At 45.2% G+C, this 27,736-nt stretch overlaps 3 protein-coding genes, 1 long non-coding RNA gene and 1 other non-coding gene across 5 annotated transcripts; 4 read left to right on the forward strand and 1 right to left on the reverse strand.

Moving 5' to 3' along the window:
* Window positions 1–1,433: 1,433 nt before the first annotated feature.
* On the forward strand, window positions 1,434–1,515 carry TRNAS-CGA (transfer RNA serine (anticodon CGA)). The gene has a single exon. It is a non-coding gene; the product is annotated as a tRNA-Ser (tRNA).
* Window positions 1,516–1,973: 458 nt separating this feature from the next.
* On the reverse strand, window positions 1,974–27,194 carry LOC120965451 (uncharacterized). The gene is made up of 7 exons (XR_006664822.2): window positions 26,798–27,194; window positions 25,781–25,925; window positions 19,687–19,752; window positions 17,708–17,852; window positions 10,143–10,297; window positions 2,707–2,800; window positions 1,974–2,626 (listed from the first exon to the last, which is right to left on the reverse strand). It is a non-coding gene; the product is annotated as an uncharacterized lncRNA (long non-coding RNA).
* LOC123494247 (uncharacterized) lies at window positions 4,882–8,417 on the forward strand. The gene has a single exon (XM_045229431.2). It carries the CDS (start codon window positions 5,040–5,042, stop codon window positions 8,130–8,132), a length of 3,093 nt encoding a protein of 1,030 aa, XP_045085366.1. The 5' UTR covers window positions 4,882–5,039; the 3' UTR covers window positions 8,133–8,417.
* Window positions 13,855–16,703, forward strand: LOC109763898 (uncharacterized). The gene has a single exon (XM_020322768.3). The coding sequence runs from the start codon at window positions 13,928–13,930 to the stop codon at window positions 16,526–16,528; it is 2,601 nt and encodes an 866-aa protein (XP_020178357.1). The 5' UTR covers window positions 13,855–13,927; the 3' UTR covers window positions 16,529–16,703.
* Window positions 22,153–25,036, forward strand: LOC109763918 (uncharacterized). Its single transcript, XM_040391241.3, has one exon. The coding sequence runs from the start codon at window positions 22,315–22,317 to the stop codon at window positions 24,727–24,729; it is 2,415 nt and encodes an 804-aa protein (XP_040247175.3). The 5' UTR covers window positions 22,153–22,314; the 3' UTR covers window positions 24,730–25,036.
* Window positions 27,195–27,736: the final 542 nt, after the last annotated feature.

The raw sequence follows: 27,736 nt of genomic DNA on the forward strand, positions 1-27,736 counted from the left end.
AATTGGGTGCAAAGTAATCCTTCGTAAGCTTGTCATGACCTACTGTTCTATACCGAATGATGCACAAACGGGCGAACTATGATCCTAGTCTTGGTCGCCAGAAGTCCTCGTGAACGATTATGTCGATGGCTATTTCAAAATCATAATCGTCTTCTCAAGATTCATCAAAGAATATTTTCCATAACCTATTCGTCTACACTATGGAATATTCGATATTAAAATTTGATTGCAAAAACAGTAAAATGAAATGAAAAGGCCAAGAAAATGCACCTAGGCCATTCATCGAACACTTTTGCAAGCGGAAAAGGTGACAGCCACCGCCGGTGGCGTTGAGGCGACAACGAGGTTGTGGGTGGATGATGGGGTGCTGGGGATGGCCTGCGGGCTCAGAGGAAGAGGACTCTCCTCCAAGCCATGCTCGCCCGTCGCCGACCAAGCTCGTCCCAACTGATCTCTGATTTTTTGGAATTTCCCAGCGTGGTTGCGATTCCGGCGCCGCCTAGCTCATCCACAGGTGTTGTACACCATATCATGGTCCGTCGGTTCCGATTTGGACGAAACAAAGCTTGGCGGTGGCCTTTTCATCCTCGAGAGCACGGCCGCAAAGATATGGACCGATTCTGGTAGCGGTGTCGTAGCGGAGCTAATCTAACTTGGCCCGAGAGGTCCGCGAGTGTGCACGATGGCTGCTAGGAGGAAGGAAATCGGCGTAGACAACACCGGGATGGAGGGCGTCAAGCGATATGGAGGCGCCGCACAAGAGGGTATTTTCCTGAGAAGTTGCTTTGACCGCTCAAATTTAAAGTACCGACGACAAATCACCTTTTTTTTAGGAGTTAAACCGGCCGAGGGTTGAGCTAGGTGCGGCTTAACTCATCAAAAGGGAATATTCTAAGGAGTTAAGCACTTTTGAGGGTTGGGCTGGAGATGCTCTAACACCGCATCACAAACTTATTCTCTACATGACAACTTACTGGCATCACATCTTTAGACCCATGGATTTAACCAAAAGTAACAGGTCAGGTAACCTGGAACCAGCCGACGGAAAACAACCATTTCCTTTACCAACTATACAATCGAACCCCACAATTGCTGCTCTAATATGTCATTGCCTCATGGTACGCGGATGACACAAATCAAGGTACGCATAGCCATGACAGTAATAGGACGAGGAACAATGTCTAGGAGTATGGCAACATCAAGTTGAGGTGATGGGTGCGATTAATTAAGAAAATTCTAGCCGAGCGTAATGTAGACTTGTGGCACAGTGTAGATTGAAGGGTGAAATTCATTTTATGCAATGAATAGTTCGAGCTTTTGTTTGCCTTGCTCACGGCAAAATTAGAGCTTTTCATTGAAGTGCCACTACACAATGCAATGACAGGGTACATAGTTTCTAACATTTACATACTTATAAAACTTTTGTCAGAGCAGTCGATATGTCCGAGTGGTTAAGGAGACAGACTCGAAATCTGTTGGGCTTTGCCTGCGCAGGTTCGAATCCTGCTGTCGACGAATTTTTCCTTTTTTTTCTTTGTGGGGACATTTGTTGTCAACTGCCCCATTCGTTTGAGATTTGAGGGAATATTTTTGTATGCTGCGATAATATTTTGTTGACGCAATCATTGCAAAATTGCAACAATGTTCATGAACAGGGCATCGGCTCCCTGAACTGACTGCCATTGCCCCTCAACTTTTTTTTTTGAAATTTTGCCCCTCAACTATTTGCTACTAAGTTGCAGTTTCCCAAGTTTCTTGGTTTCTGAAGCTGCCCGAAACGATTGACTTCTGGCGAAAGGCGATATGCATGGAGTATCACAGTTTAACAGTTTTGTGTGATTTGTAGCAGACTTTGAACTGAAAGTTGTCCCCCAAACAGAAGCTCAGTACATGCATGTGTGGCTGTGTTGGTGCTAGTGTTTGATACAGTTGATCGTTACTTTCTTCTTTTACACACTTCTTTTGGGGTATGAACAGGCAAATTTGAGGCATATATAACACTTCGTCGCAAACTTATTCTCTATATGACGACTCAAACCTGACATCACCGAAGATAACAGGTCGGGTAAACCGGAACTATACAATCATATTCATATCCCGTAATCGCCACCATAATATGTCGCCTCATGGTACATTAGTCAGACGCGCCACCGCCTCGAAAACCCTAATTCGGTAGCTTCTTGTGAAGGTCTGGTCAGCTTGTGCTATTCAGTGTTTCTGTTATGCACCGCTGCACAAAAATTCTTCTGCCTTGTCAACAAAAATTCCTCTACCATCCTTTTGGTTCCCATTTCTGTTCAAAATCTGATGGCCCCTGAACCGCCTTTTCCTGATACTGTCGGCTTTACAGCATTGAGATGTCGGACAGTGAGCTTCTGGTATCCGGTGAGACCTGTGTGCTGTCACTGGAATTATTGGCTCCAGAGCCATCCGCGGCAATGGAATCCAAAAGTAGCCAGTGCTGACCTCTGCAGGATCTAAGCAAAGAACGGAGCATATCTGAACTTATTTCTTCAAATACCACACTACTGTTCCGATCACTGCCATAACAAACGGCAATGGGAGCAGCAGCCAAGATGAGCATCAACTCAGGGTCGCTGAAGAAAGCAAAAGGCAGGTCGCGCACCTGTTTCTTAACTCGTCAGAATTGCCCAACAATGCCCAGCAATTTAAGAAAAGACATGGCTACACAAAACAAATGTTTACCATGTGAAGCATTGTGGGGCTCCTAACCCATTGAATAACTGCTTGATTCCCCGGTATGGAACAAAGAAAAGTAGCCGATAAGCAGTAATCTGACCTGAAAAAAGGAGCACACTCTTACAACATGAATTATATGAAAATGCTTGACTAAAATTTGACTAAAACTACGCCATTAGTACTGCTCCCTTTCACTGGGCAACCTGAAGAGAAAAGAAAAGGAGCCACTGCAGTAAACATCATAGCCGACCATCGAATAGAACACACACTATGCCAGCGCCAGAAATTTGCTTCATGCACATATCGGTTTTTGTAGAATGGGTTGATACAATGCAAAGTGTTCTGGTTAGAAATGACTTAAAAAGAGTGCACAAATATCAGTACCCACTTTATTTTTCTACTCACTAGGAATATCAGTCTGAACTTCGTTATTTATGCCTCCAATGATAAAAAAAAAACCACAGCCTAATCAGTGCAAGACTACAGGTAATATGAGCTCCAGATGTTAGTTGCTGCCAGCAGCCAAGGAAGAAGTGATTTACGCACGGGAAAATCTTGAAACCTGAAAGTAACTACCACAATACTTGAGTGAAACAATCTACTTCAACAAAAAATCACCACTTCAAAAGCACCATGGATAGGGCCCTTCAGGGACGGACATCCGAGAAAGAACCATACATATATCACGCTAACTACTGAGAATACATGGAAAATATGCTTGTAAATGCAATAGCCTACACACTACCTGATCGTTTGGTACTCTCCATTTATTCGTGCAATGACTTAGAATAAAACTGATCAAATGAAAGAATCCATGACCTAGCCTGAAAAGAGTTCATAACCAGTAAGAATACAAACTAGCATAGGTGGAAAAATGGATTGCTAAGATCCTCGATACTCCCATATTAGAATGTTATCAGAAGATTTTTATGGATGATTAATTGTCTACTGACACTAAATAGTTAAAGATCCTTTTTTGTGTCTTCCAAGGCTACAGTTTGCAGTTAATTAGGAAATTCATCTACTCAGAGTCAAACAATGCATGCAAAACAACAAATAAGAAGCCAATGACAACCATACCCAGCCTTGGACACATCTTCTTACATGTCCTACGGTCCTGCCCGCTTCTCCTATGGCTGTAAATAGTCAAAGATCCTTTTTTGTGTGTTCCTAGGCTACATTTTGCAGTTCGGAAATTCATCTACTCAAGAGTCAAACGATGCATGCAAAAAAAAAAAAACAATAAGGCAATAACAATAATACCCCTGCTCACTTCTCCTATGGACATGATTGACCCCCTACAAGAGTTGTGTTCCAGCATTGTTGTAACTTTAAGTTTGGCATGTTCGACTATTTTTTGCCGAAAGGCATCTTGAACATTACGCGGTTCCACTGTCCAATCAGCATTGGGGCAACAGTGTGACTTTGGAAGAAGGCCTAGCTTTTGCACCGACGAGAAGACGCAAGGATTGGCATTGGAATGAGAATCAAGGAGAGTTGTTTTGCCTGGGATGCTGACACGGCAACCGAGCTGATCTGGTGCAGGAGCAGTTCCCAATTGTTTAACTTGAGATACACCTGCGAATCTAGCTACCATAGCTGGAAACGTCAGATCAACTAGATCTTAATTCTACCTACAGATATGAGCAGCTGGAGGCTTCACACGGAGAGATGCTGCTTGATCGGCCGGCCTTCCTGGGTTTTTGAGCTGCCCATGAAAGCTCACAGCTAGATAGATCTTCCATCCATCTGATGTGTACTGCTACGGATCTGACACTGCTAGCTAACCATCTCTGAGGTCAACTTGATCGTGTGCAGCAGTGCTGTGCTGTGCTGTTAATCAACTCAACTAGGACACACCTGGCATTTTTGACAGCTCCATTGGAATCTGCCGACGCCACCCAAGGTCTGCTTCTCCTGGTCAACAGGTTACCACCCGTGTGGCATTAACTTTCAGTTACATGCATGGCCCTGTGATCTAGGCGAAGATGCTGTGCACGGAGAACAATGGAACCTGCAAAATGTCAATGAAATCAGCAGAGAAACGCAGTGGATTGTACTGCCTTTTTTTTCACTTATGTGATTACTTCTCCCTCTTTCGTCTGTCAGAACACAGCTGGTGAGGAGCTGACTTGAGAATTAACAAATGTCAGAACACAGTGGACGGTGCGTGACAGTGTCAGAAGCTTCTGCAACTCGGATCTAGCAAAACGTAGCCAGTACCAAGGTTACCACACACTATAAATGGCCAGCATTGCTTCCCATTCTGCACAAAACCCGCAAGCCAACACAAACAGCTCTCTCTGGTCGGTATTTAGGTCCAGCGTTCTCATCCTACGATGAGATCGCTGCTCGTTGTAGTTCTTCCCCTCCTGATTCTTGTGCTTGCTGCCCACGTATCCCAAGCTGATGACAAGGGCTCTGCGGGCGGAAATGGGAAGGGCTCCCATGGCGGTGGTGACCATAAATCAAATGGTGTAGGGCCAGTGAAAAATCCACATTGCCCCAAGCCAGGACGTGGTCCGAATCCCCACGACAAAGATGGTCCAAGCAATCAAGGTCGAGGACCACCAAACGAGGACTGCGACGATGCAGAGACAACACCGTCATCGCCTGATGGAGCTGGGCCTTCCCCAGACCAAGGTAATGGTACCCCATCGCCACCGGCATCCCCGTCTTATTCTCCACCCATGGCTCCAACCGACCAGAGTAATACTCAGCCACCTCCATCCCCATTAGATTCTAGTCCTACTACACCACCTCCCTACGAACCTAGCGCTCAATCACCTCCACCGTCATCATCATCTAGTCCTCCACCACAAGCTCCAGCCACCCCACAAACACCTCCTTCTAGCCCCGCTGTTACACCTCCAACCTACGAACCTAACGATCAGCCGCCACCACCTTCATTCAATCCTCCATCCAGTCCACCTGCAGCACCTTCGGCGGACCCGACTAATGAGCAGCCCCCACCATCACCCTCATCTAGCCCTTCACCAGTAGCTCCTGCTACACCACCTCCCTACCAGCCTAGCCCTCAATCCCCTCCACCGCTATTATCATCTAGCCCCCCACCACAAGCTCCGCAAACACCTCCATCTAGTCCCCCTGTTACACCTCCAACATACGGACCTAACGACCAACCGCCACCACCTCTGTTGAATCCTCCATCCATTAACCAACCACCTCCATCTAGCCCACCCACAACACCTCCGGTGGACCCGACTAATGAGCAGCCTCCACCGTCGCCGTCATCTAGCCCCCCACCAATAGATCCCAGTACACCTCCACCATACCAACCTAGTGACCAATCCCCTCCACCACCATCATCATCTAGCCCCTCACCGTTGCCTCCAGCCACCCCACAAACACCTCCATTTAGTCCTGCTATTGCACCCCCTAGCTACGAACCAAACGATCAACCGCCACCACCACAATTGAATCCTCCATCCATTCCCCCACCACCACCATCTAGCCCACCCGCAACACCTCCAATGGCCCCGACTGATGAGCAGCCTCCTCCACCGTCTCCACCATTTAGTCCCCCACCAATAGATCATACCACACCTCCACCCTACCAACCTAGCGATCAATCTCCTCCACCGCCATCATCATTTAGCCCCCCACCGCTACCTCCAGCCACCCCACAAACACCTCCATCCAGTCCTTCTATTGCACCTCCAAGCTACGAACCAACCGATCAACCGCCACCGCCGCCATTCAATCCTCCATCCATTCCCCCACCACCACCATCTAGCCCACCCGCAACACCTCCAATGGCCCCGATTGATGAGCAGCCTCCTCCACCATCACCATCATTTAGTTCCCCACCAATAGATCCTACTACACCTCCACATTACCAACCTAGCGATCAATCCCCTCCACCGCCATCATCATCTAGCCCTCCACCGCTAGCTCCAGCCACCCCACAAACACCTTCATCTAGCCCCCCTAACAATCAACCACCACCACCTCCATTGAATCCTCCATGTTCTCCCCCACCACCTCCAACTAGCCCACTTGCAGCACCTCCGGTAGACCCAACTAATGAGGTGCCTCCTCCACCCTTGTCGTCATCTAGCCCCCCACCGGTAGCTCCTACTACACCTCCATCCTACCAGCCTAGCGATCAATCCCCTCCACCGCCATCATCATCTAGCCCCCCACCACTAGCACCAGCCACCCCACAAGCACCTCCATCCAATCCCCCTGTTACACCTCCAACCTATGAACCTAATGATCAACCGCTACCGTCACCACCGAACCCTCCATCCATTCCCTCACCGCCTCCATCTAGCCCACCCACAACACCTCCAATGGCCCCAACTAATGAGCAGCCTCCACCATCACCGCCATTTAGCCCCCCACCAATAGCTCCAGCTACACCACAAACACCTCCATCTAGTCCCCCTCATGCACCTCCAACCAATGAACCTAACAATCAACCGCCGCCGCCACCATTGAATCCTCCATCCATTCCCCCACCGCCTGCATCTAACCCACCGGCGACACCTCCAAACGCCCCGACTAATGAGCAGCCTCCTCCACAATCACCGTTATTTAGCCCCCCACCAATAGCTCCAGCCACCCCACAATCACCTCCAACTAGTCCCCTTGTTCCACCTCCAACATACGAACCTAACCATCAGTCGCCACCGCCATCCTTGAACCCCCCATCCATTCCTCCACCACCTCCATCTAGCCCACCCGCAACACCTCCAATGGCCCCGACTAATGAGCAACCTCCTCCACCATCACCATCATTTAGCCCCTCACCAATAGCTCCTACCACTCCTCCATCCTACCAACCTAGCGATCAATCTCCTCCACCGCCGCCATCATCTAGCCCTCCACCACTAGCTCCATCCACCCCACAAACACCTCCATTTAGCCCCCCTATTACACCTCCAACATACGAACCTAACAATCAACCACCACCGCCTCCATTGAATCCTCCATCCATTTCCCCACCACCTCCATCTAGCCCACCTGCAACACCTCCAATGCCCCCTACTACTGAGCAACCTCCGCCACCATCGCCAGCATCACCATTAAGTCCACCTGCCACACCTCCAACGTACCAAGTTAACCAACCACCACCACCTAGTCCCTCGGCAACAATGTCACCACCTGGCCCCCCTACTGGTACTAATGGATGGGTGCAAGTTCACAACTTCCGTGACACCTTATATTGGCAAATCGCGCGCTTTGCGGTGTTAATTTACAAGTTGGCACACAAGACGGAGATGACCCTTGTCGATGTGTTGTATGTGAGCATGCAACCTTCTGGAAAAGGCAACAACTACTTTCTTGAGATAAAAGTTGCAGATAAAAATAACAAGGTTGGCAAGTATCAAGTCCTCGTATGGGGTGTACCTGGGTCAACAGCTCAACCATGGCAACTACTGTCGTTTAAATTAATAGGATACTAAGCACATGGTAAAAAGAACAATCTAGCTAGTGGCAATGTGTGGTGTTTCTAGGGAAGAGATATAGAGATTTTTGTGGTCAAGGTGTGCCTGCATCTCTGTAGATTAGTTAATCTTTGTAGCACTTAGGGGCTTGATATACCAATATATGATTCTGATTTCAATGATAAATTTTTGTTGTGTTCTTATTCAAAATTGCCTCAAATTTATGAAATATGGTTGGAGATATAATCACATAAGTAGAAGCGTAAGCACGCTTCGCTGCGCCGTTTGTTTGATGGTTGCCCTCTAGTTCCTGTTAAAGTTGTTTGTTTAGTTCACTATTCACCTGGACGTCTGGACGTCCAGATCCTTGCCCCTCCTCACCATTTTCAATACCAGAAGAAAATTGCACAAGCTCAACTATTAACAGATCGTAGCATAGAAGCAAATCGTTACAACCACTAAAAGGGAAGCTTCCCCTGCTTCTCCAGCTAGGGTGGTATGAGATGCAACAGAGGAAAAAGTTGGCACAATGCCAGCCAAGAGCGACCAAAAGCATAAGAGATGTTGAGTCAACTGCCAGAACATGAACCATGCATGTGCAAGTGTGCAAAGAGGTTGCATTGCCACGATCTGTTAACGAACCGTGAGTGCAATTGCACTAAGTAACAGGACATAGATTCAGTTACAACAAGAGAACACAAATAATTATCGACAGGTTGACTCAAGCAGGACCGGGTATATGCACAAAATTAGAGTGTTAAGAGGTTGCATTTCCATGACTTTTAGAAATGTAAGTGCAAGTACCTTACTAAGTATCATTGGAACTTGTACTCAGTTACATCAGCCTAGCCACTCGCAGACATAAGTTTAGAAAAAAAAAAGGAGAGCTGAATAAGTAATCAGCAGCAGGACATGGAAAATTATGGTTGTCACCCTACATAGTTAAGAAGCAACTATTTTCAGTTTAAATAAGAAACAGCCTGTTGGCTGTTGCAGCTAATCTTGATAGTAAGTAATGAAAACATCCCATAGGAAAATGAGATGTAAAAAGGAGTATTGAAAACTCAAAACAGAATTCAGCGATACACCTTCTCATCAATCAAAACAAAACTATGACAAATAACTCAGGGTGGTGTCAAAACAGGATCAGCAGATGCGGCGAGGATTGGTAAATCTTTCACATCATCTCTGTAAAAAAAGTACTGCCCCGCATTCTCATAGCTAGCATCGATCAGCCAGTCGCTAAAGAATGCATGCGCAGGCAACGCCTCTCCTTAAGGATGCCGCTTGGCAGAAAAGGAACACCCATGCATCAAATCGGCAAGATTGACAAGGAAGGTATTATTGTTCATGTTATGTTGGCAGGCCATTATGGACCATTAAATCATCTCATTGCTATATGAAAAGTTTGTCTTCCCTGACATACGTAACATTTAAAACTCAAGCACCAACAGTGGAGTCATTTGCATGCATCACTCTAATGCAAACTGGAGATTCTAAATTGAGAACTTAAACTGGGAGCTATCGCTAGGGAAGATATGTAAAGGCTCAAAGAATCAAGCGATCATGAAACAAAGGGATGTACATTGAAAACATTGGCCAATATCAACAGAAACTCACATTTCCAAGTAGCTCCACATTTCACTATGGTAGAAAGTGCAACCCGATGGATTGATGACTTCAAAGTTCACTTGGTAATATCTATTGAAAGTCCTCTGCCTTGTCGGAGCACTACAACCCAGCAGTCCAGTAAAAAATATCTATGATCCCATTTCTAGCATTTATTCCAAGTAGGTTGCAGAGAAATAATATAGTCGTGAGAAGCTCCTACCAAGGAAACAAACAGAAAAATATGCTCCCAGATGATATATTTAACATGCATAATTGTTTGAGTGAATCAGATATAAGACCTAGTCATCTTAAGTGTAATTGCTTAATATTTATTTACTGGAATGAGAAGACACCCATTACTGAAAAATTATCCACTCAGATGCACCAATGGAGATGGAGAAAAGTAACACAAATTACCTTCTGTGCAATCTGAGATTGGCATAGAGAACTTTGCCAGCTTTCTTGATCAATATTTTCACAAGCTTGCCCTTGCGATATGCTTCCAGCACCTTACCTGAATCCAGATTGGCACCTTCAAGAACCCATCACTCGGCTCCAGGATTACAGCATACCTGCGAAATAGCCATGGGCTTTGCTCTATCACATGTTCCCCGTGTCCAAGGTAAAAAAGAAAAACTGAATAACAAACACATTTGCTTAAACGACCCTGAATCGGACGTGTTGTGCAAGGTTCCATGGAGATCACATCTGAGAGAACAGGCTAGGGTGCCTGAATCTTTTCACTATCTTCACCCTCATCAGCGCCAGCCACCGGGTGCACTGTTGGAACTCAGGATCATCCTCATCTATCACCAAGACGTCGAATTCCTCCTCTTCAAGGTCCAACTTCTCAAACAGCACATCAAACCCGGTAATTCTGCTGGCCAATGCATTGTCGGGCGTCGTCTATCCCGCATCTCCTGCCACAACCTTCACTACGACAGAATCACACGCCACTGCTATCACCAGAACTAAACCGAAACCCTAATCCTAGCGACACCACGAAGGCCGGAAACCAAGGCTAGGCTTGCCCCTAGATCAACCCAAGTATATATATGCAGGTTAGGAGAGGAAAATGGATCGGAGACGGATTGAACTCCCTTTAGTTCGCAAGGAACCCTAGTAGTCCAGGGGAAGCAGTGACATATATGCAACTGTTTAAGTGTCTTCCAGTCTCAGATTTAACAGTGTGGTGCATAGATGCTCCAGTAGGAATCATGATACACCGAGTTAAACCGGAGATTAATGGAATCTGGAAACTAAAAAAATAAATGAGCAATAAACAGGTCAAAATTCACTACCATAGAGCCAAAACACTGGATGTATTTTGAACAAAATGCAATTTCCAAATCTCCAGTTTCAATTCCTTACTTTGCATCTTATCTGCAACAAATGCATGGGTAGTTGAGAAATTCGAAGAAAACTAATGATGCATCATTTGCTCTAGCCCTGGCTATTCTATACCGAACACATGATATTCCAAAATGAAATTAATTAAGCAGGAGAACTGCATCTCAAGTTAAGATCTTAAACATGAAGTTCATCTTTCTTGCCATGGTACCAGGTACAAGATCATCAAGTCAAGTAATAACATTTTAGTGTGCATATTATATGTGGGGCAAAGGTGATAACATATGTAGTATATCACAACAAAGGTTGGTGCTGTGCAGGATAATCATGGTAGAAGCTCAAAAGAACAGCAGTATTCAGGAGCTATTAAAAAGTGGGTTATTAGTGTCCACAACTTCTGAAGTCCTACATCAATGTACTACTTTAAATCAAAGATATGTTCGGTGCTCCGGAAAACAAGTAGTATTTAGTTTTCTTCATATTTCCAGTATTCTGCATTGTATGACGGCAACTACTACCTATTTGATGAGTGATTAGTTAAGCTCTTGCCGAAGGTTTTATTACATGGATGGAACTCTCAAGTTCAGTCTGACTTGTGATATATATACCGGTGAAATTTTACCACCCTGAGAGACAAAAGGCAGGTTCAGTTCACAGTACAGTTAGCAAGGTTAACTTGTATCACATGGCATTCATTCTCATATTTTCGAGGGGTAGTAGTTCATACATAAACTTAACGGACAAGGTTGAAAGTTTGAAACACTTGCTCATATATCATATCTCCCAGGAGGTCAAAGAACATCCAACATGCAGTAAAATTACTAATTAACTAGCCATGATATGTTGATATATGGAAATTATTTTCGTCCAGTATGTAATACAGAAACTAATTATTCTCTGTATATCAAATAAATATATTATAAATGCCCAATGACCAACAAGACTAGCTAGTAGAGTTTTAAACACACACCCTTTAAGGCCTTATTCTTTGAAGCAATACACCGGAGAAAAAAAAGAAGAACATGAAAATTTGAAGTCGAGAGAGTTCACCGTTTCCTCTTCTCTAACATCCTTATTGCTGGGCAGTGCAAAAGGTGATTTCAATGTATTTCTATCTTGTGACTTATATCTGGAGAACATTCCAAAAATATAGTTTTTTGCATCTTGTATATGAAACTAGAGATGAACAAGAGTACCAGCATCGTTGTTACTTTCAGTTTGCATGTTCGACTATTTTTTGCTGAAAGGCATCTTGCACGATTAAGTTTCCACTCTGTCAAATTAGCACCGCGGAAACAATGTGACTGTGGAAGTAGGTCTACCTTTTGCACCGATGAGAAGAAACGAGGATCAGCATCAAAATGAGAATCAAGGAGAGTTGTCTTGCTTGGAATGCTCACACGGCAACCGAGCTGATCTGGTGCAGGAGCAGTTTCCAATTTTTTTCATTAAGTTAATATATGTACCAACCTCACATAATTTTCAGGTCATGAATTCTTACCAAGATAGCTGTGGTGTCGATTCTACCACCGATATGCAACCTTGCGTGTGTGGTCACACATACCACCTGTGAATCTAATAATCTACGACGTCAGATCAACTGGATCCTAACTCTACCTAGAGATAAGAGCAGCTGGGAGCTTCACATGGAGAGATGCAACTTTTGATCGGTGGGCTTCCTGGGTTTCAGTGCAGCCCATGAAAGCTCACAGCAAGATAGATCTCCCGCCCATTTGATGTATGCTTCTACAGATCTGACACTGCTAGCTAACTACTCACAGGCATCATGGATTCAGTTAACTGAAAACTAAATTCAGTTAACTGAAAATTACATGAAATTCAGCACTAAAGTTCTCTTGCTTTGCTGCTTTGTTTCCTGCCTATTAACACTAGCTTACATAGCTCTACGACTGTCGAAATGTGTTGATCAATGAGAATCAATGAGAGTTGCTCGGCATGCTGACACAGCCACCGAGCTCATCTAATGCTGGAGCAGTTTCCAATTTTTAAGTAGAGATACTTGTTGCCTCCTGGTATAATATACTGTATGTACCTATCTCACATAATTTTCAGGTCACGAGTTCTTACTAAGCTGTGACGTTGATTCTACCACCCATATGCAACCTTGTGTGCGTGGTCACACGTACCACCTGTGAATCAAGTAATCGACAACGTCAGGTCAACTGGATCCTAAGTCTACCTATGAGCAGCTGGGAGCTTCACATGGAGAGATGCAACTTTTGACCGGCCGGGCTTCCTGGGTTTCAGTGTGCTGCTGCAGATCTGAAATTGCTAGCTAACTATCTCTGAGGTCAACTAGATCATGTGCAGCGGTGCTGTGCTATGCTGCTAACCAACTCAACTAGGGCACATGGCAGTTTTTGCCTGCTCCATTTGGAATCTGCCCACGCCTCCCAAGCTCTGCTACTCCTTGTCAACCCATTACTACCCAATGTGGCATTAATTAGTTTCATGCATGGCCCTGCAATCTAGGATAAGATGCTGTGCACGGAGAACCATGGAACCTGTAAAATGTCAACGAAATTAGCAGAGAAACCCAGTGGGTTATACTGCTGGTTTTCACTTCTGATGATTCTTTCTCCCTCTTTTATCTGACAGGAAACAAATGCAGGCCGGTGCGTGAGGAGCTGACCTAAGAATTAACAAATGCAGGCCGGTGCAGTGCGTGACAGTGTCAGAAGTTTCTGTGAGTCAGATCTAGCGAAACATAGCCATTACCAAGGTTAACACCACTATAAATGGCTAGCATTGCTGCCCATTCTGGACAAACCCATAAGCCACTCAAAAACAGCTCTCTGGTAGGTGTTTACGCTTAGCGTTTTCATCCTACAATGAGATCGCTGCCCATTGTAGTTTTATCCCTCCTGATTCTTGTCCTTGCTGCCCATGTATCCCAAGCCGATGACAAGGGCTCTCCAAGCGGAAATGGGAAGGGTTCCCATGAAGGTGACGGTGATGATCATAAATCAAATGGCGTAGGGCCGGTGAAAAAGCCAAAATGCCATAAGCCCGGACGTGGTCCGAAAAACCATGACAATGATGGTCGAGGACCACCGGAAAAGGATTGCGATGATGAAGAAACAACACCGTCATCACCGGGGCCTTCCCCAGACCAAGGTAACGGTTCGCCATCACCACCGCCATCCCCTTCTTATTCTCCACCCATGAATACCCAGTCACCTCCACCTCCATTAGAAACTAGTCCTACCACACCTCCACCCTACCAACCCAGCAATCAATCCCCTCCGCCACCATCATCATCAAGCCCACCACCAACACCTCCATCTAGCCCCCCTGTTACACCTCCAACCTACGAACCTAATGATCAATCGCCACCGCCTCCAATGAATCCTCCACCCATTACCCCACCACCTCCATCTAGTCCACCTGTGGCACCTCCAATGAGCCCGACTAATCAGCCTCCTCCACCGTCATCATCATCTAGCCCCCCACCACTAGCTCCAGCCACTCCACCAACATCTCCATCAAGTCCCCCTGTTATGCCTCCATCCTACGAACCTAACGATCAATCGCCACCGCCTCCATTGAATCCTCCGTCCATTCCCCCGCCACCAGCTAGCCCACCTGCCTCACCTCCAATGAACCCGACTAATGATCAACCTCCTCCACCATCTCCGTTATCTAGCCCCCCACCAGTAGCTCCAGCCACCCCACCAACACCTCCATCTAGTCCCCCTGTTACGCCTCCATCACCAACACCTCCATCTAGTCCCCCTGTTACGCCTCCATCACCAACACCTCCATCTAGTCCCCCTGTAACGCCTCCATCCTACGAACCGAACGATCAATCGCCACCGCCTCCATTGAGTCCTTCGACCATTCCCCCACCACCTCCAACTAGCCCTCCTGCAGTACCTCCAATGAACCCAACTAATGAACAACCTCCTCCACCATCGTCATCATCTAGCCGCCCACCAATAGCTCCAACTACTCAACCATCTCCCTCTAGCCCACCTGCTACACCTCCAACAGACTCAACTGATGAGGAAACTCCTACATCACCACCATCATCTAGTCCACCAGTAACTCTATTAAGTCCTCCACCACCATCATCGAGTACACCACCGGCTCCATACATTGCCACACCACCTTTGTCTAGTCCCCCTGCTACACCTCCAACATACCAAGCTAACGACCAGTCCCCTCCACCTCCACCATCATATAGTCCGCCGCCATCAGCTTTAGCTAGTCCTCAACCACCTCCACCACTGAGTCCACCAACAATAGTTCCAACCACTAGCCCACCTCCTCCAGCTACTTCGCAATCCCCTATGTCTAGTCCACCAGCAACACCTCCAACGGACTCAACTGATGAGGAAACTCCTACATCACCACCATCATCTAGTCCACCAGTAGCTCTATCAAGTCCTCCACCACCATCATCAAGCACACCACCGACTCCATCTATTGCCACACCACCTTTGTCTAGTCCCCCCGCTACACCTCCAACGTACCAAGCTGATGATCAATCCCCTCCACCTCCACAATCATACAGTCCGCCACCGACAACTTTAGCTAGTCCTCCACCATCACCATTGAGTCCACCAGCAATAGCACCAACCACTAGTGCACCTCCTCCATCTACTTCCCCATCGCCTATGTCTAGTCCACCAGCAACACCTCCAATAGACTCAACTGATGAGCAAACTCCACCACCACCATCATCTAGTCCACCAGTAGCTCTATCAAGTCCTCCACCACCATCATCAAGTACACCACCGGCTCCATCCATTGCCATGCCACCTTTGTCTAGCCCCCCTGCTACACCTCCAACGTACCAAGCTGATGACCAGTCCCCTCCACCTCCACCATCATACAATCCACCACCGACAGCTTTAGCTAGTCCTCCACCACCATCATTGAGTCCACCAGCAATAGCACCAACCACTAGCGCACCTCCTCCATCTACTTCCCCATCGCCTATGTCTAGTCCACCAGCAACACCTCCGACCAACCAAGGTAACCACCCACCGCCATCATCACCATTAAGTCCGCCTACCACACCTCCGACGTACCAAGTTAACCAACCACCGCCGCCACCACAATTTAGTGCTCCTGCCACACCTCCGACCTATCAAGGTAATGCCCAACCACCGGCATCGGCAACAACACCGCCACTTGGTGCCCCTTCTGGCAATGGATGGGTGCAAGTTCAAAACTTTCATGACGCCATGTACTGGCAAATCGGGCGCTTTGTGGTGTACAAGTTGGTAAACAAGAAGGACAACTCCCTTGTGGATGTGCTCTATGTGAGCATGCAACCTGCAGGAAAGGGCAACAACTACTTTCTTGTGATAAAAGTAGCAGATGAATATAAGAAGGTCGGCAAGTATCATGTGCTCCTATGGGGTGTGCCTGGGTCAGCAGATGAAGCATGGAAAGTATATTGGCTCAAATTTGTAGGAAACTAAGCACATGGTGCAAACAGGATCATCTAGCTATCGACCATGCATGGCATTTGTAGGGAGAAGATATATGTCAATGTCCGCCTGCATAGATTAGTTGATTTTTGTAGCTTTGAGGGGCTTGATATCCAACTATATGTTCTAATTTCAGTGATAAATTTATGTTGTGTTCTCATTAAAACTGCCTCAAATTTACAAAATATGGGTGGAGATATAATCATATAACTCGAAGCATATGCGCTTCACTGTACTTAGTTTGATGGTTGCCTTGTAATTCTTATTAAAGTTTTTTGCTTACCTGTAGTTCATTGTTCACCTTTCACCTGGACGTACAGATCCTTGCCCTTCGTCACCAATTTCAAAGCAAAAAAGAAAATTGAATTGAACAAGCTCAAATATTAACAACACGTAGCATACGACAGGCAAATCTTTACAAACACCAAAAAGGAAGCTTCCCCTGCAACAGAGGTAAAAGCTAGCACAATGCAAGCCAACAGAGACCAAAAGAAAAAGATAAGTTGAGTCAACTGCCGGATGTAGTTTAGAGAGCAACCATGCAGATGCAAGTGTGCAAAGAGGTTGCATTGACATGATCCATTGAAGAACCACAAGTGCAAGTGCACTAAATAACGGAACACGAATTCAGTTACACCAAGACACAAATAATTATTGATAGGTTACCAAATAGCACGAAGCAAGCAGGACCAGGTATATGCACAAAATTAAGAGTGACAAGAGGTTCTATTGGCGAGAGCATGCGTTTATAATATACCAGGGATTATCAGTACAGTTCTATAGAACAATTTCTATTTGGCCTTGTAGCCTTATATAGGGTGAGAGACCAGTATAAGATACTCCCTCCGTTCCCAAATATTTGTCTTTCTAGAGATTTCAACAAGTGACTACATACGAAGCAAAATGAGTGAATCTACACTCTAAAATATGTCTACATACATCCGTATGTTGTAGTCCATTTGAAATGTCTAGAAAGATAAATGTTTGGGAACGGAGGGAGTACTTCACATGGACATGAGAGACAATTCCAGGAAGATCAAGTGAGGTGCACAAGAAGTGAGCCAATCTGTGATAGCGACTATCTGACATCACATAATAAAGCAACCACTGGATCCATGATGATCTCAACAAAATGTACATGTCTTGCTTGCAGAAGATGTAACGCATTACCTCCGAAAGATGCATGGTTTCAGCCGTGAATGGTTGGCTCAGATTCTTGCTGAGTGAGATCCGACGAAGGTTTTGGCAGAGTGGATATTCTAGATGATCTCTTGTCAAGAAGTGCCTTTATCCTCAAAGACATATAAGTGGAGTGCTGCAACGACAATCAATAATATAGTAAGCCTTAACGAGTAACAATGCTGAATGAATCAATGGGAGTAACAGCCTGCGAGACTTATCAACATAAAGTTATAATGTGGGAAGACGCCTTAGATATTGGGAAGAAAGGAGTAATGTAGAGGACTCTAGCGTTTTGGTACTGTAGCAAAATGATACTGTACCACCCGATTTACTGCAGCGTCCATTTTCTTGCTCGGTTTTGTTTCGAACATTGTATGAGAATATGATTATATACACCAAAAAAAATTTGAATACAAATTGAACATTTTTGTAATATACATCGAACAATTGTTAAATACAGTGATTTTCTTTTGTAAAAACACTGAACAAATTTCAAAGAGACAATGAGCATTTTGTAGTATACTTGAAAATTTTCTTGACATACGGTGAACAAATTTCAAATACACAATGAACATTTTGTAGTATACATTGAATAATTTCTTAATATACGATGATCATTTTCGTAATACAGGATGAATATTTTTATAATGCATGATGAATTTTTCCATAATATACTGTGAACATTTTCTTAATATTCGATGAACTTCTTATATGATACACAAAAAAGAGAAATAAAAAGAAAAGGAAACAGAAACAGAAACAGAAATAAAGAAACATAAAAGAAAAAACAAAAGGAAAAATGAACCAAAACAGATTTTTTTTTAATGGAACAAAACCTTTGAAAACCGGACAAAATAATGAAAAAAAACACAGAAGAAAAATGAAAAAAAAACGCAGGAAACAGCAGTGAACAAAAACATCACGCGAATCCATACGCAGTCAGTCCAACTGGAGCTCGCTTCAGCAGCAGGGGCAAGGTTGGTAAATCTTTCACAGCATCTCTCTGACAAAAGTATCGACGCCGCATTCTCACAGCTAGCATCAATCAGCCAGTCACTAAAGAACACATACGCGGGCAACGCCTCTCCTGAAGGATGTCGCTTGGTAGAAAAGGAACACCCATGCATCAAATCGGCAAGATTGACATTGAAATTATTATTGTTCATGTTATGTTGGCAGGCCATTACGCACTGTTAAGTAATCTCACTGCTATATGAAAAGTTCGTCTTCTCTGCCATCTGTAACATTATAATATGTTGTATATTTAAAACTCAAGCAACAGCAGTGGAGTCATTTGCATGCATCACCCTAATGCAAACTGGAGGTTTTAAATTGAGAACTTGAACTGGAACCTACCACTAGGGAAGGTACGTAAAGGCTCAAAGAATCAAGCGATCGTGAAACAAAGGGGTGTACATAGAAAACATTGGCCAATATCAACAGAAACTCACATTTCCAAGTAGCTCCACGTTTCACTATGGTAGAAAGTGCAACCCAATGCATTGAAGGCTTCAAAGTTCACTCAGTAATTCCCCGCAAAAAAAAGTCGCTCAGTAATATCTATTCAAAGTCCTCTGCCTTGTCAGAGCACTACAGCCCAGCAGTCAAGTAAAAATATCTATGATCGATATACCAAGATGAATTACTTAGGCAGTTTCTAGTCCACACACATGATCCCATTTCTAGCATTTATTCCAAGTAGGTTGCAAAGAAAGTATAGTCGTGAGAAGCTCCTTCCTACTAAGGAACACAAAAAGGAAATATTCTCCCAGATGATATATTCAACATGAATAATGGTTTGAGTGAATTGGATATAAGGCCTCGTCATCTCAAATGCAATTGCTTAATATTTACTATTTACTGGAATGCGAAGACACCCCCATTACTTAAAAATGGTCCACTTAGATGCACTAATGTATAGGAAAGAGCATTAAGCAATGGAGATGGAGAAAAGTAACACAAATTACCTTCTGTGCAATCTGAGATGTGGCGCGGAAGTGGGTTCTACACAGGCAAGGAAATGCAAGACCACTCTGCAAATACGTAAGATATCAAACCATGGCACAGAACTGGTTTCCCAAATAATAAGCTTTGCATTGTTTGTTTGTATGGGCTGAAAAATATATATACGGTCCAGACCATAGTTCAGGCAAATGCTACAATATGATGCTAGTTCACTTTGGGTAGGCCGGGCTATCTTTGCTCTTCTCTTCACTCTAATATACAATACACACGGTCGTGCGTATTCTAGAAAAAACCTAGATGATAACAGAACCTACAGAACAAAAGTTTTCTTCTCTCTAATATATGATACGCACCACTCATGCTTATTCTAGTAAAAAACCTAGATGATAATAGAACCTTAAGAACAAAAATTGAAGCAATTAGCTAAACTCTCTCCGAATGTTTTGTTACATGGATGACACTCTCAAGTTCAGTTTGGCTTGTGATATATACAGTGCCATACTAGTGAAACTTTACCATCCCGAGAGACAAAAGGCAGGTTCAGTTAACGGTTCAGTTAGAAAGGTTAAGTTTATCACATGGCATCCATTCTCATATCTTCAAAGAGCAGTAGTCCATATATAAACTTAATGGACAATATTGGAACACTTTTTCATATAATATCTCCCAGAAGATTGGAAAAGCATCCAACATGTAGTAAAATTACCAATTAGCCATGACATGTTCATATATGGAAATTATTTTCTCCCAGCATGTAGTACATAAACTAAGTATTCTCTGATGAATATCAAATAAACAGTAGAAATGCCGAATGGCGACCACAAGACTAGTAGCTGTGTGGATGAAAAAAAAGGTGATTTTGGAGCATTTGAAGTCGTGAATTATTACTAGGGGAAAACCCTCGACTCTGCAGCAATTTTACACTGACCTCCTTTAAGGCCTTATTCTTTAAATCAATACACTGGGGGAAAACCCTCAACTCTGCAGCAATTTAAAGAAGAATATCTAACAGCATAACTTACAGATGTTGCACAAAGCAGAACATCTACATTTATGTTTCACAAACTATTCCAAAAGACATAAGCAGGAATGAGCAGAAACTAGCCACTCCGAATGAAAATTACGAAGGAGCATACCAGAACACGGGAGCTTCCTGACCCAACAGGATTTGCCAGGTGCATGAGCAAAACACAAATGTTAACTACCCATGGTGCTCCATAGTCACAAAAGGCATGAAGTTTCAGTATGTTACACATCAAAGCACGAAAATTGCAGCCCAAATTATTTTCTTAACAGTAATGTATCTTATCACTATGCTTTAAACATGAAAAATTCTTAAGTTGAGAGAGTTCACCGTTTCCACTTCTCTAACATCCTTATTACTGGGCAATGCAAAAGGTGATTTCAATGTCTTTCTATCCTGTGACTTATATCTGGAGAACATTTCAAGATTTTAGATTTTTGCATCTTGTATATGGAACTAGAGATGAACGAGAGTACCAGCATCGCTGTTACTTTCAGTTTGCATGTTCAACTATTTTTTGCTGAAAGTTCCACTCTGTCAAATTAGCACTGGGGCAACAATGTGACACTGGAAGTAGGTCTAGCTTTTGACCAATGAGAAGAAACTGGGATCAGCATCAAAATGAGAATCAAGGAGAGTTGTCTTGCTTGGAATGCTGAGAGCTGATCTGGTGCAGGAGCAGTTTCCAATTTTTTTTAATTAAGTTGAGATACTTGTTGCCTCCTGATATAATATAAGTACCAATCTCACATAATTTTCAGGTCATGAGTTCTTACCAAGATAGCTGTGGTGTCCATTCTACTACCCATATGCAGCCTCGTATGCGTGGTCACACGTACCACCTGTGAATCTAGTAATCGACAACGTCAGATCAACTGGATCTAAGTCTACCTAGAGATATGAGCGGCTGGAAGCTTCACATGGAGAGATGACTTTTGATCGGCCGGGCTTCCTCTGTGTTTCAGTGCTGCCCATGAAAGCTCACAGCTAGATAGCTCTCCCGTCCATTAGATGTGTACTGCACTGCTGCTACAGATCTGACACTGCTAGCTAACTATATCTGAAGTCAACTAGATCGTGTGCAGCGGTGCTGTCCTATGCTGCCAACCAACTCAACTAGGGCACCTGGCAGTTTTTGCCTGCTCCATTTGGAATCTACCCACGCCTCCCAAGCTCTGCTACTCCTGGTCAACCCGTTACTACCCAGTGTGGCATTAATTAGTTCCATGCAAGGCCCTGCGATCTAGGCTAAGATGCTGTGCACGGAGAACCATGGAACCTGTAAAATGTCAACGAAATTAGCAGAGAAACCCAGTGGGTTATACTTCTGGTTTTCACTTCTCATGATTCTTTCTCCCTCTTCTATCTGACAGGAAACAAATGCAGGACGGTACATGAGGAGCTGACCTAAGAATTAACAAATGCAGGCCGGTGCAGTGCGTGACAGTGTCAGAAGCTTCTGCGAATCAGATCTAGCAAAACATAGCCATTACCAAGGTTAACACCACTATAAATGGCTAGCATTGCTGCCCAGTCTGGACAAACCCATAAGCCACTCAAAAACAACTCTCTGGTAGGTGTTTACGCTTAGCGTTTTCATCCTACAATGAGATCGCTGCCCATTGTAGTTTTATCCCTCCTGATTCTTGTCCTTGCTGCCCATGTATCCCAAGCCGATGACAAGGGCTCTCCAGGCGGAAATGGGGAGGGTTCCCATGAAGGTGACGGTGATGATCATAAATCAAATGGCGTAGGGCCGGTGAAAAAGCCAAAATGCCATAAGCCCGGACGTGGTCCGAAAAACCATGACAATGATGGTCGAGGACCACCGGAAAAGGATTGCGATGATGAAGAGACGACACCGTCATCACCGGGGCCTTCCCCAAACCAAGGTAATGGTTCACCATCACCACCGCCATCCCCTTCTTATTCTCCACCCACGAATACCCAGTCACCTCCACCTCCATCAGAAACTAGTCCTACTACACCTCCACCCTACCAACCCAGCAATCAATCCCCTCCGCCACCATCATCATCAAGCCCACCACCAACACCTCCATCTAGCCCCCCTGTTAAACCTCCAACCTACGAACCTAATGATCAATCGCCACCGCCTCTAATGAATCCTCCACCCATTACCCAACCACCTCCATCTAGTCCACCTGCGGCACCTCCAATGAGCCCGACTAATCAGCCTCCTCCACCGTCATCATCATCTAGCCCCCCACCACTAGCTCCAGCCACTCCACCAACACCTCCATCTAGTCCCCCTGTTATGCCTCCATCCTACGAACCTAACGATCAATCGCCACCGCCTCCATTGAATCCTCCGTCCATTCCCCCGCCACCATCTAGCCCACCTGCCTCACCTCCAATGAACCCGACTAATGATCAACCTCCTCCACCATCTCCGTCATCTAGCCCCCCACCAGTAGCTCCAGCCACCCCACCAACACCTCCATCTAGTCCCCTTGTTACGCCTCCATCTTACGAACCTAACGATCAATCACCACCGCCTCCATTGAGTCCTTCGACCATTCCCCCACCACCTCCAACTAGCCCTCCTACGGTACCTCCAATGAACCCTACTAATGAACAACCTCCTCCACCATCGCCGGCATCTAACCCCCCACCACTAGCCCCAGCAACACCTCCATCTAGTCCCCCTGTTACACCTCCAACCTACGAACCTAACGATCAATCGCCACCACCTCCATCTAGCCCACTTGCTGCACCTCCAATGAACCCGACTAATGACCAGCCTCCTCCACCATTGCCATCATCTAGCCCCCCAACACTAGCTCCAATCACCCCACCAACATCTCCATCTAGTCCCCCTGGTACACCTCCAACCTATGAACCTAATGATCAATTGCCACCGCCTCCATTAAATCCTCCGTCCATTCCCCCACAACCATCTAGCCCACCTGCCTCACCTCCAATGAACCCCACTAATGATCAACCTCCTCCACCATCTCCGTCATCTAGCCCCCCACCAGTAGCTCCAGCCACCCCACCAACACCTCTATCTAGTCCCCCTGTTACGCCTCCATCCTACGAACCTAACGATCAATCACCACCGCCTCCATTGAATCCTCCACCCATTCCCTCACCAGTTCCATCAAGCCCACCCGTGGCACCTCCTATGAACCCGACTAATGATCAGTCTCCACCATCGTCATCATCTAGCCCCCCACAAATAGCTCCAATGACTCCACCACCTCCCACTCGCCCACCTGCCACGCCTCCAACAGACTCAACTAATGAGCAAAGTCCTCCACCAACACCATCATCTAGTCCACCAGGAGCTCTATCAAGTCCTCCACCACCGTCATCTAGTCCAGCAATGGCTCCATCCATTGCCACGCCACCTTTGTCTAGTCCCCCTGCTACACCTCCAACATACCAAGCTAATGACCAGCCCCCTCCACCACCACCATCATATAGTACACCGCCGACAACTTTAGCTAGTCCTCCACCACCACCATTGAGTCCACCAGCAATATCTCCAACCACTAGCCCACCTCCTACATCTACTTCCCCATCGCCTATGTCTAGTCCACCAGCAACACCGCCGACCAACCAAGGTAACCACCCACCGTCACCATTAAGTCCGCCTACCACACCTCCGATGTACCAAGTTAACCAACCACCGCCGCCACCACAATTAAGTGCCCCTGCCACACCTCCGACCTATCAAGGTAATGCCCAACCACCACCATCGCCACTTGGTGCCCCTACTGGCAATGGATGGGTGCAAGTTCAGAACTTTCATGACGCCATGTACTGGCAAATCGGGCGCTTTGCGGTGTACAAGTTGGTAAACAAGAAGAACAATTCCCTTGTTGATGTGCTCTATGTGAGCATGCAACCTGCAGGAAATGGCAACAACTACTTTCTTGTGATAAAAGTAGCAGATGAATATAAGAAGGTCGGCAAGTATCATGTGCTTCTATGGGGTGTGCCCGGGTCAGCAGATCAAGCATGGAAACCATATTGGCTCAAATTTGTAGGAAACTAAGCACATGGCGAAAACAAGATCATCTAGCTGGCGACCATGCATGGCATTTCTAGGGAGAAGATATATAGACATTTTGTGATCAATGTGCGCTTGCATGGATTAGTTGATCTTTGTAGATTTGAACGGCTTGATATCCAACTATATATTCTGATTTCAATAATAAATTTATGTTGTGTTCTCAATATAATTGCCTCAAATTTACAAAATATGGGTGGAGTTATAATCATATAACACAAAGCATAAGCGCTTCACTGTACTGTTTGTTTGATGGTTGCCCTGTAATTCCTATTAAAGTTGCTTATTTGTAGTTCACTGTTTGCCGTTCACCTGGGCATCCAGATCCTTGACCTTCGTCACCAATTTCAAAGCAAGAAGATAATTGAACAAGCTCAAATATAAACAATGCGTGGCATACAAAGAGCAAATCCTTACAACCACCAAAAGAGAAGCTTCCCCTGCATCTCCAGCAAAATGGTGTGAGATGCAACGGAGGAAAAAGCTAGCATAATGCCAGCCAACAGAGACCAAAAGCAAAAAAGAAGTTAAGTCAACTGCCGATGTAGTTTAACCAGCAACCATGCATATGCAAGTGTGCAAAGAGGTTGCATTGACATGAACTGTTGAAGAACCACAAGTGCAAGTGCACTAAATGACAGAACCCAAACTCAATTACAGCAAGAAAATAAAAATAATTATTGACAGGTTATGACCGAATATGATGAAGCAAGCAGGACCAGGTATATGCACAAAATTAAGAGTGACAAGAGGTTCTATTGGCGAGAACATATGTTTATAATATACCAGGGATTAGTAGTACAGTTGTATAGAGCAATTTCTATTTGACCTTGTAGCCATATATAGGGTGAGGGACCAGTATGAGATACTTCACAGGGACATGAGAGACAATTCTAGGAAGATCAAGTGGGGTGTACAGGAAGTGAGCCGACCTGTGATAGTAACTATCCGACATCACATAACAAAGCAACCACTAGATCAATGATGATCTCAACAAAATGCATGTGTCTTGCTTGCAGAAGATGTAACGCATTACCTCCGAAAGATGCATGGTTTCAGCCATAAATGGTTGGCTCAGATTCTTGCTGAGTGAGATCCGATGAAGGTTTTAGTAGAGTGGATATTTTACATGATCTCTTGCCAATAAGTGCCTTTATTCCCAAAGACACATAGGTGGAGTGCTGCAACCACAATCAATAATATAGTAAGCCTTAAGAAGTAATATGCTGAATGAATCAGTGGGAGTAACTGTTGAATTGTACATGTACACGTGTGTGTAATATGTCGTACAGGAGCTGGTCTACCCTCTCCTAGAATATAGTATCGGTAGTGGGTGCGTGAGTGGTGTTGTGGGAGTCTGTTACTCCCCTAAATGTAATCATCTTGTTGTAACAACCTGAGCGGAATATACTCCACCATCACATAGTCCACCAGTAGCTCTATCAGGTCCGATGAAGGTTTTAGTAGAGTTGATATTTTACATGATCTCTTGCCAATAAGTGCCTTTATTCCCAAAGACATATAGGTGGAGTGCTGCAACCACAATCAATAATATAGCAAGTCTTAAGAAGTAACAATGCTGAATGAATTGGTTTCAAAAAAAAATGCTGAATGAACCAATGGGAGTAACTGTTGAATTGTACATGTACGTGTGTGTAATATATGTTGCACAGGAGCGTGAGCGGTGTTGTGGGAGTCTGTTACTCCCCTATATGTAATCATCTTGTTGTAACAACCTGAGTGGAAATGTGGAATATACAGCACAATTCTCTAACTGTAACAGCCTAGGAGACTTATCAACAGAAAGCTATAATCTGAGAAAGAAAGAAAAAATAATTAAATTACTCTATTGTAGTGTTGTGCAGAGAATGCATTTAACAAGGCATGGTGGAGAATTGGCCAAGTAAATATAGGAGCAATAGCCTAGATTGATATAAAACGGATGTCCAGAATAAAATGCTCTAGAACTTCATAATTACTCACTTGAAGCCATAAAACGAGGTCTTGGCAACCGAGAATAATCTGTTGCCTGTACAGGGTCACGAGTAATGACCTGAGACTTGGCCATGGCGGCCTAGGCAGCCGAGAAGAATCCCCTGCCGGTGCCGCAGGAACGTGCGCCAGCATCCTCATCCATTTGGCTCGGCGGTCATGCCGCGGCAATTCGTCGAACAGGTGGTGCGCGTCCTCCTTAGTGAGCGTCCCGGAGCTCGCGCGCGCGCGCCCTGGCGGCTGCGCAGGCGGCGTAGCGCTCCCAGCTGCGTGAGGGCGGTCAGGTGGGGGATGGGCAGGTGGAGGAATGGCTAGGGCGGAGGCGGAGGCGGAGGGAGGAGCGGCGAGACATTGACGGGTGCGCGAAGTCACTCCCGTCCTATGTCGTTTGTAGCAGTATATCATTTACGGTTTACTTCCTCTCTCACTACTACAACGAATTAAATCGAATTTCTTTTAAATCAAATTTATCTTCAACTATAAGAACGTTTTAGAAGAATGCAACATTTATCGGAAAACCACTGAAATATAGTGGTAGTACGAGTACTTTATGAACCATAACTTCTTAAAGTTTGAGGAGTTATATAGTGGTCGCACCTAATCGAACCCCTATATTTTTAACTCTTAAGAAAATTGTCTAATTTTTTTTATCCTTTGTCGCCTACATTTAAAATAGTTGCATGATTTCCATCAATCATTTGAATGATACAAATTGATAATATGCACCAATTCAACATAAAAACACGCATATAGTTCATTCAGTCTCGCGCCCGGCAGCAGGACCGAGCAAGTCTCGCGCCCGACAGCAGGATCATGCTCGTCTCGCGCCCAGCAGCAGGACCGAGCTCGTCTCGCACCCGGTGCCGTAGGACGGGGCGATGGAGGCTAGTTTTGGCCGGCCTATTGGGTCTCGGCACTGGGGGCAGCCCAGGGGTGCGAAAGGAGGGTCCTTTCCGCTCGTGTCTTTGGTTGGGGTAGCGGCGGATCTCGGGTGAGATGG

This window comes from Aegilops tauschii, chromosome 1 (assembly GCF_002575655.3).
Source record: "Aegilops tauschii subsp. strangulata cultivar AL8/78 chromosome 1, Aet v6.0, whole genome shotgun sequence".
Classification (NCBI taxonomy): Eukaryota; Viridiplantae; Streptophyta; class Magnoliopsida; order Poales; family Poaceae; genus Aegilops; species Aegilops tauschii.

Bases quoted from the DNA above. Each gene is read 5' to 3' on its own strand.
- LOC109763918 (XM_040391241.3), top strand. From the start codon at position 22,315: ATGAGATCGCTGCCCATTGTAGTTTTATCCCTCCTGATTCTTGTCCTT.
- LOC123494247 (XM_045229431.2), top strand. From the start codon at position 5,040: ATGAGATCGCTGCTCGTTGTAGTTCTTCCCCTCCTGATTCTTGTGCTT.
- LOC109763898 (XM_020322768.3), top strand. From the start codon at position 13,928: ATGAGATCGCTGCCCATTGTAGTTTTATCCCTCCTGATTCTTGTCCTT.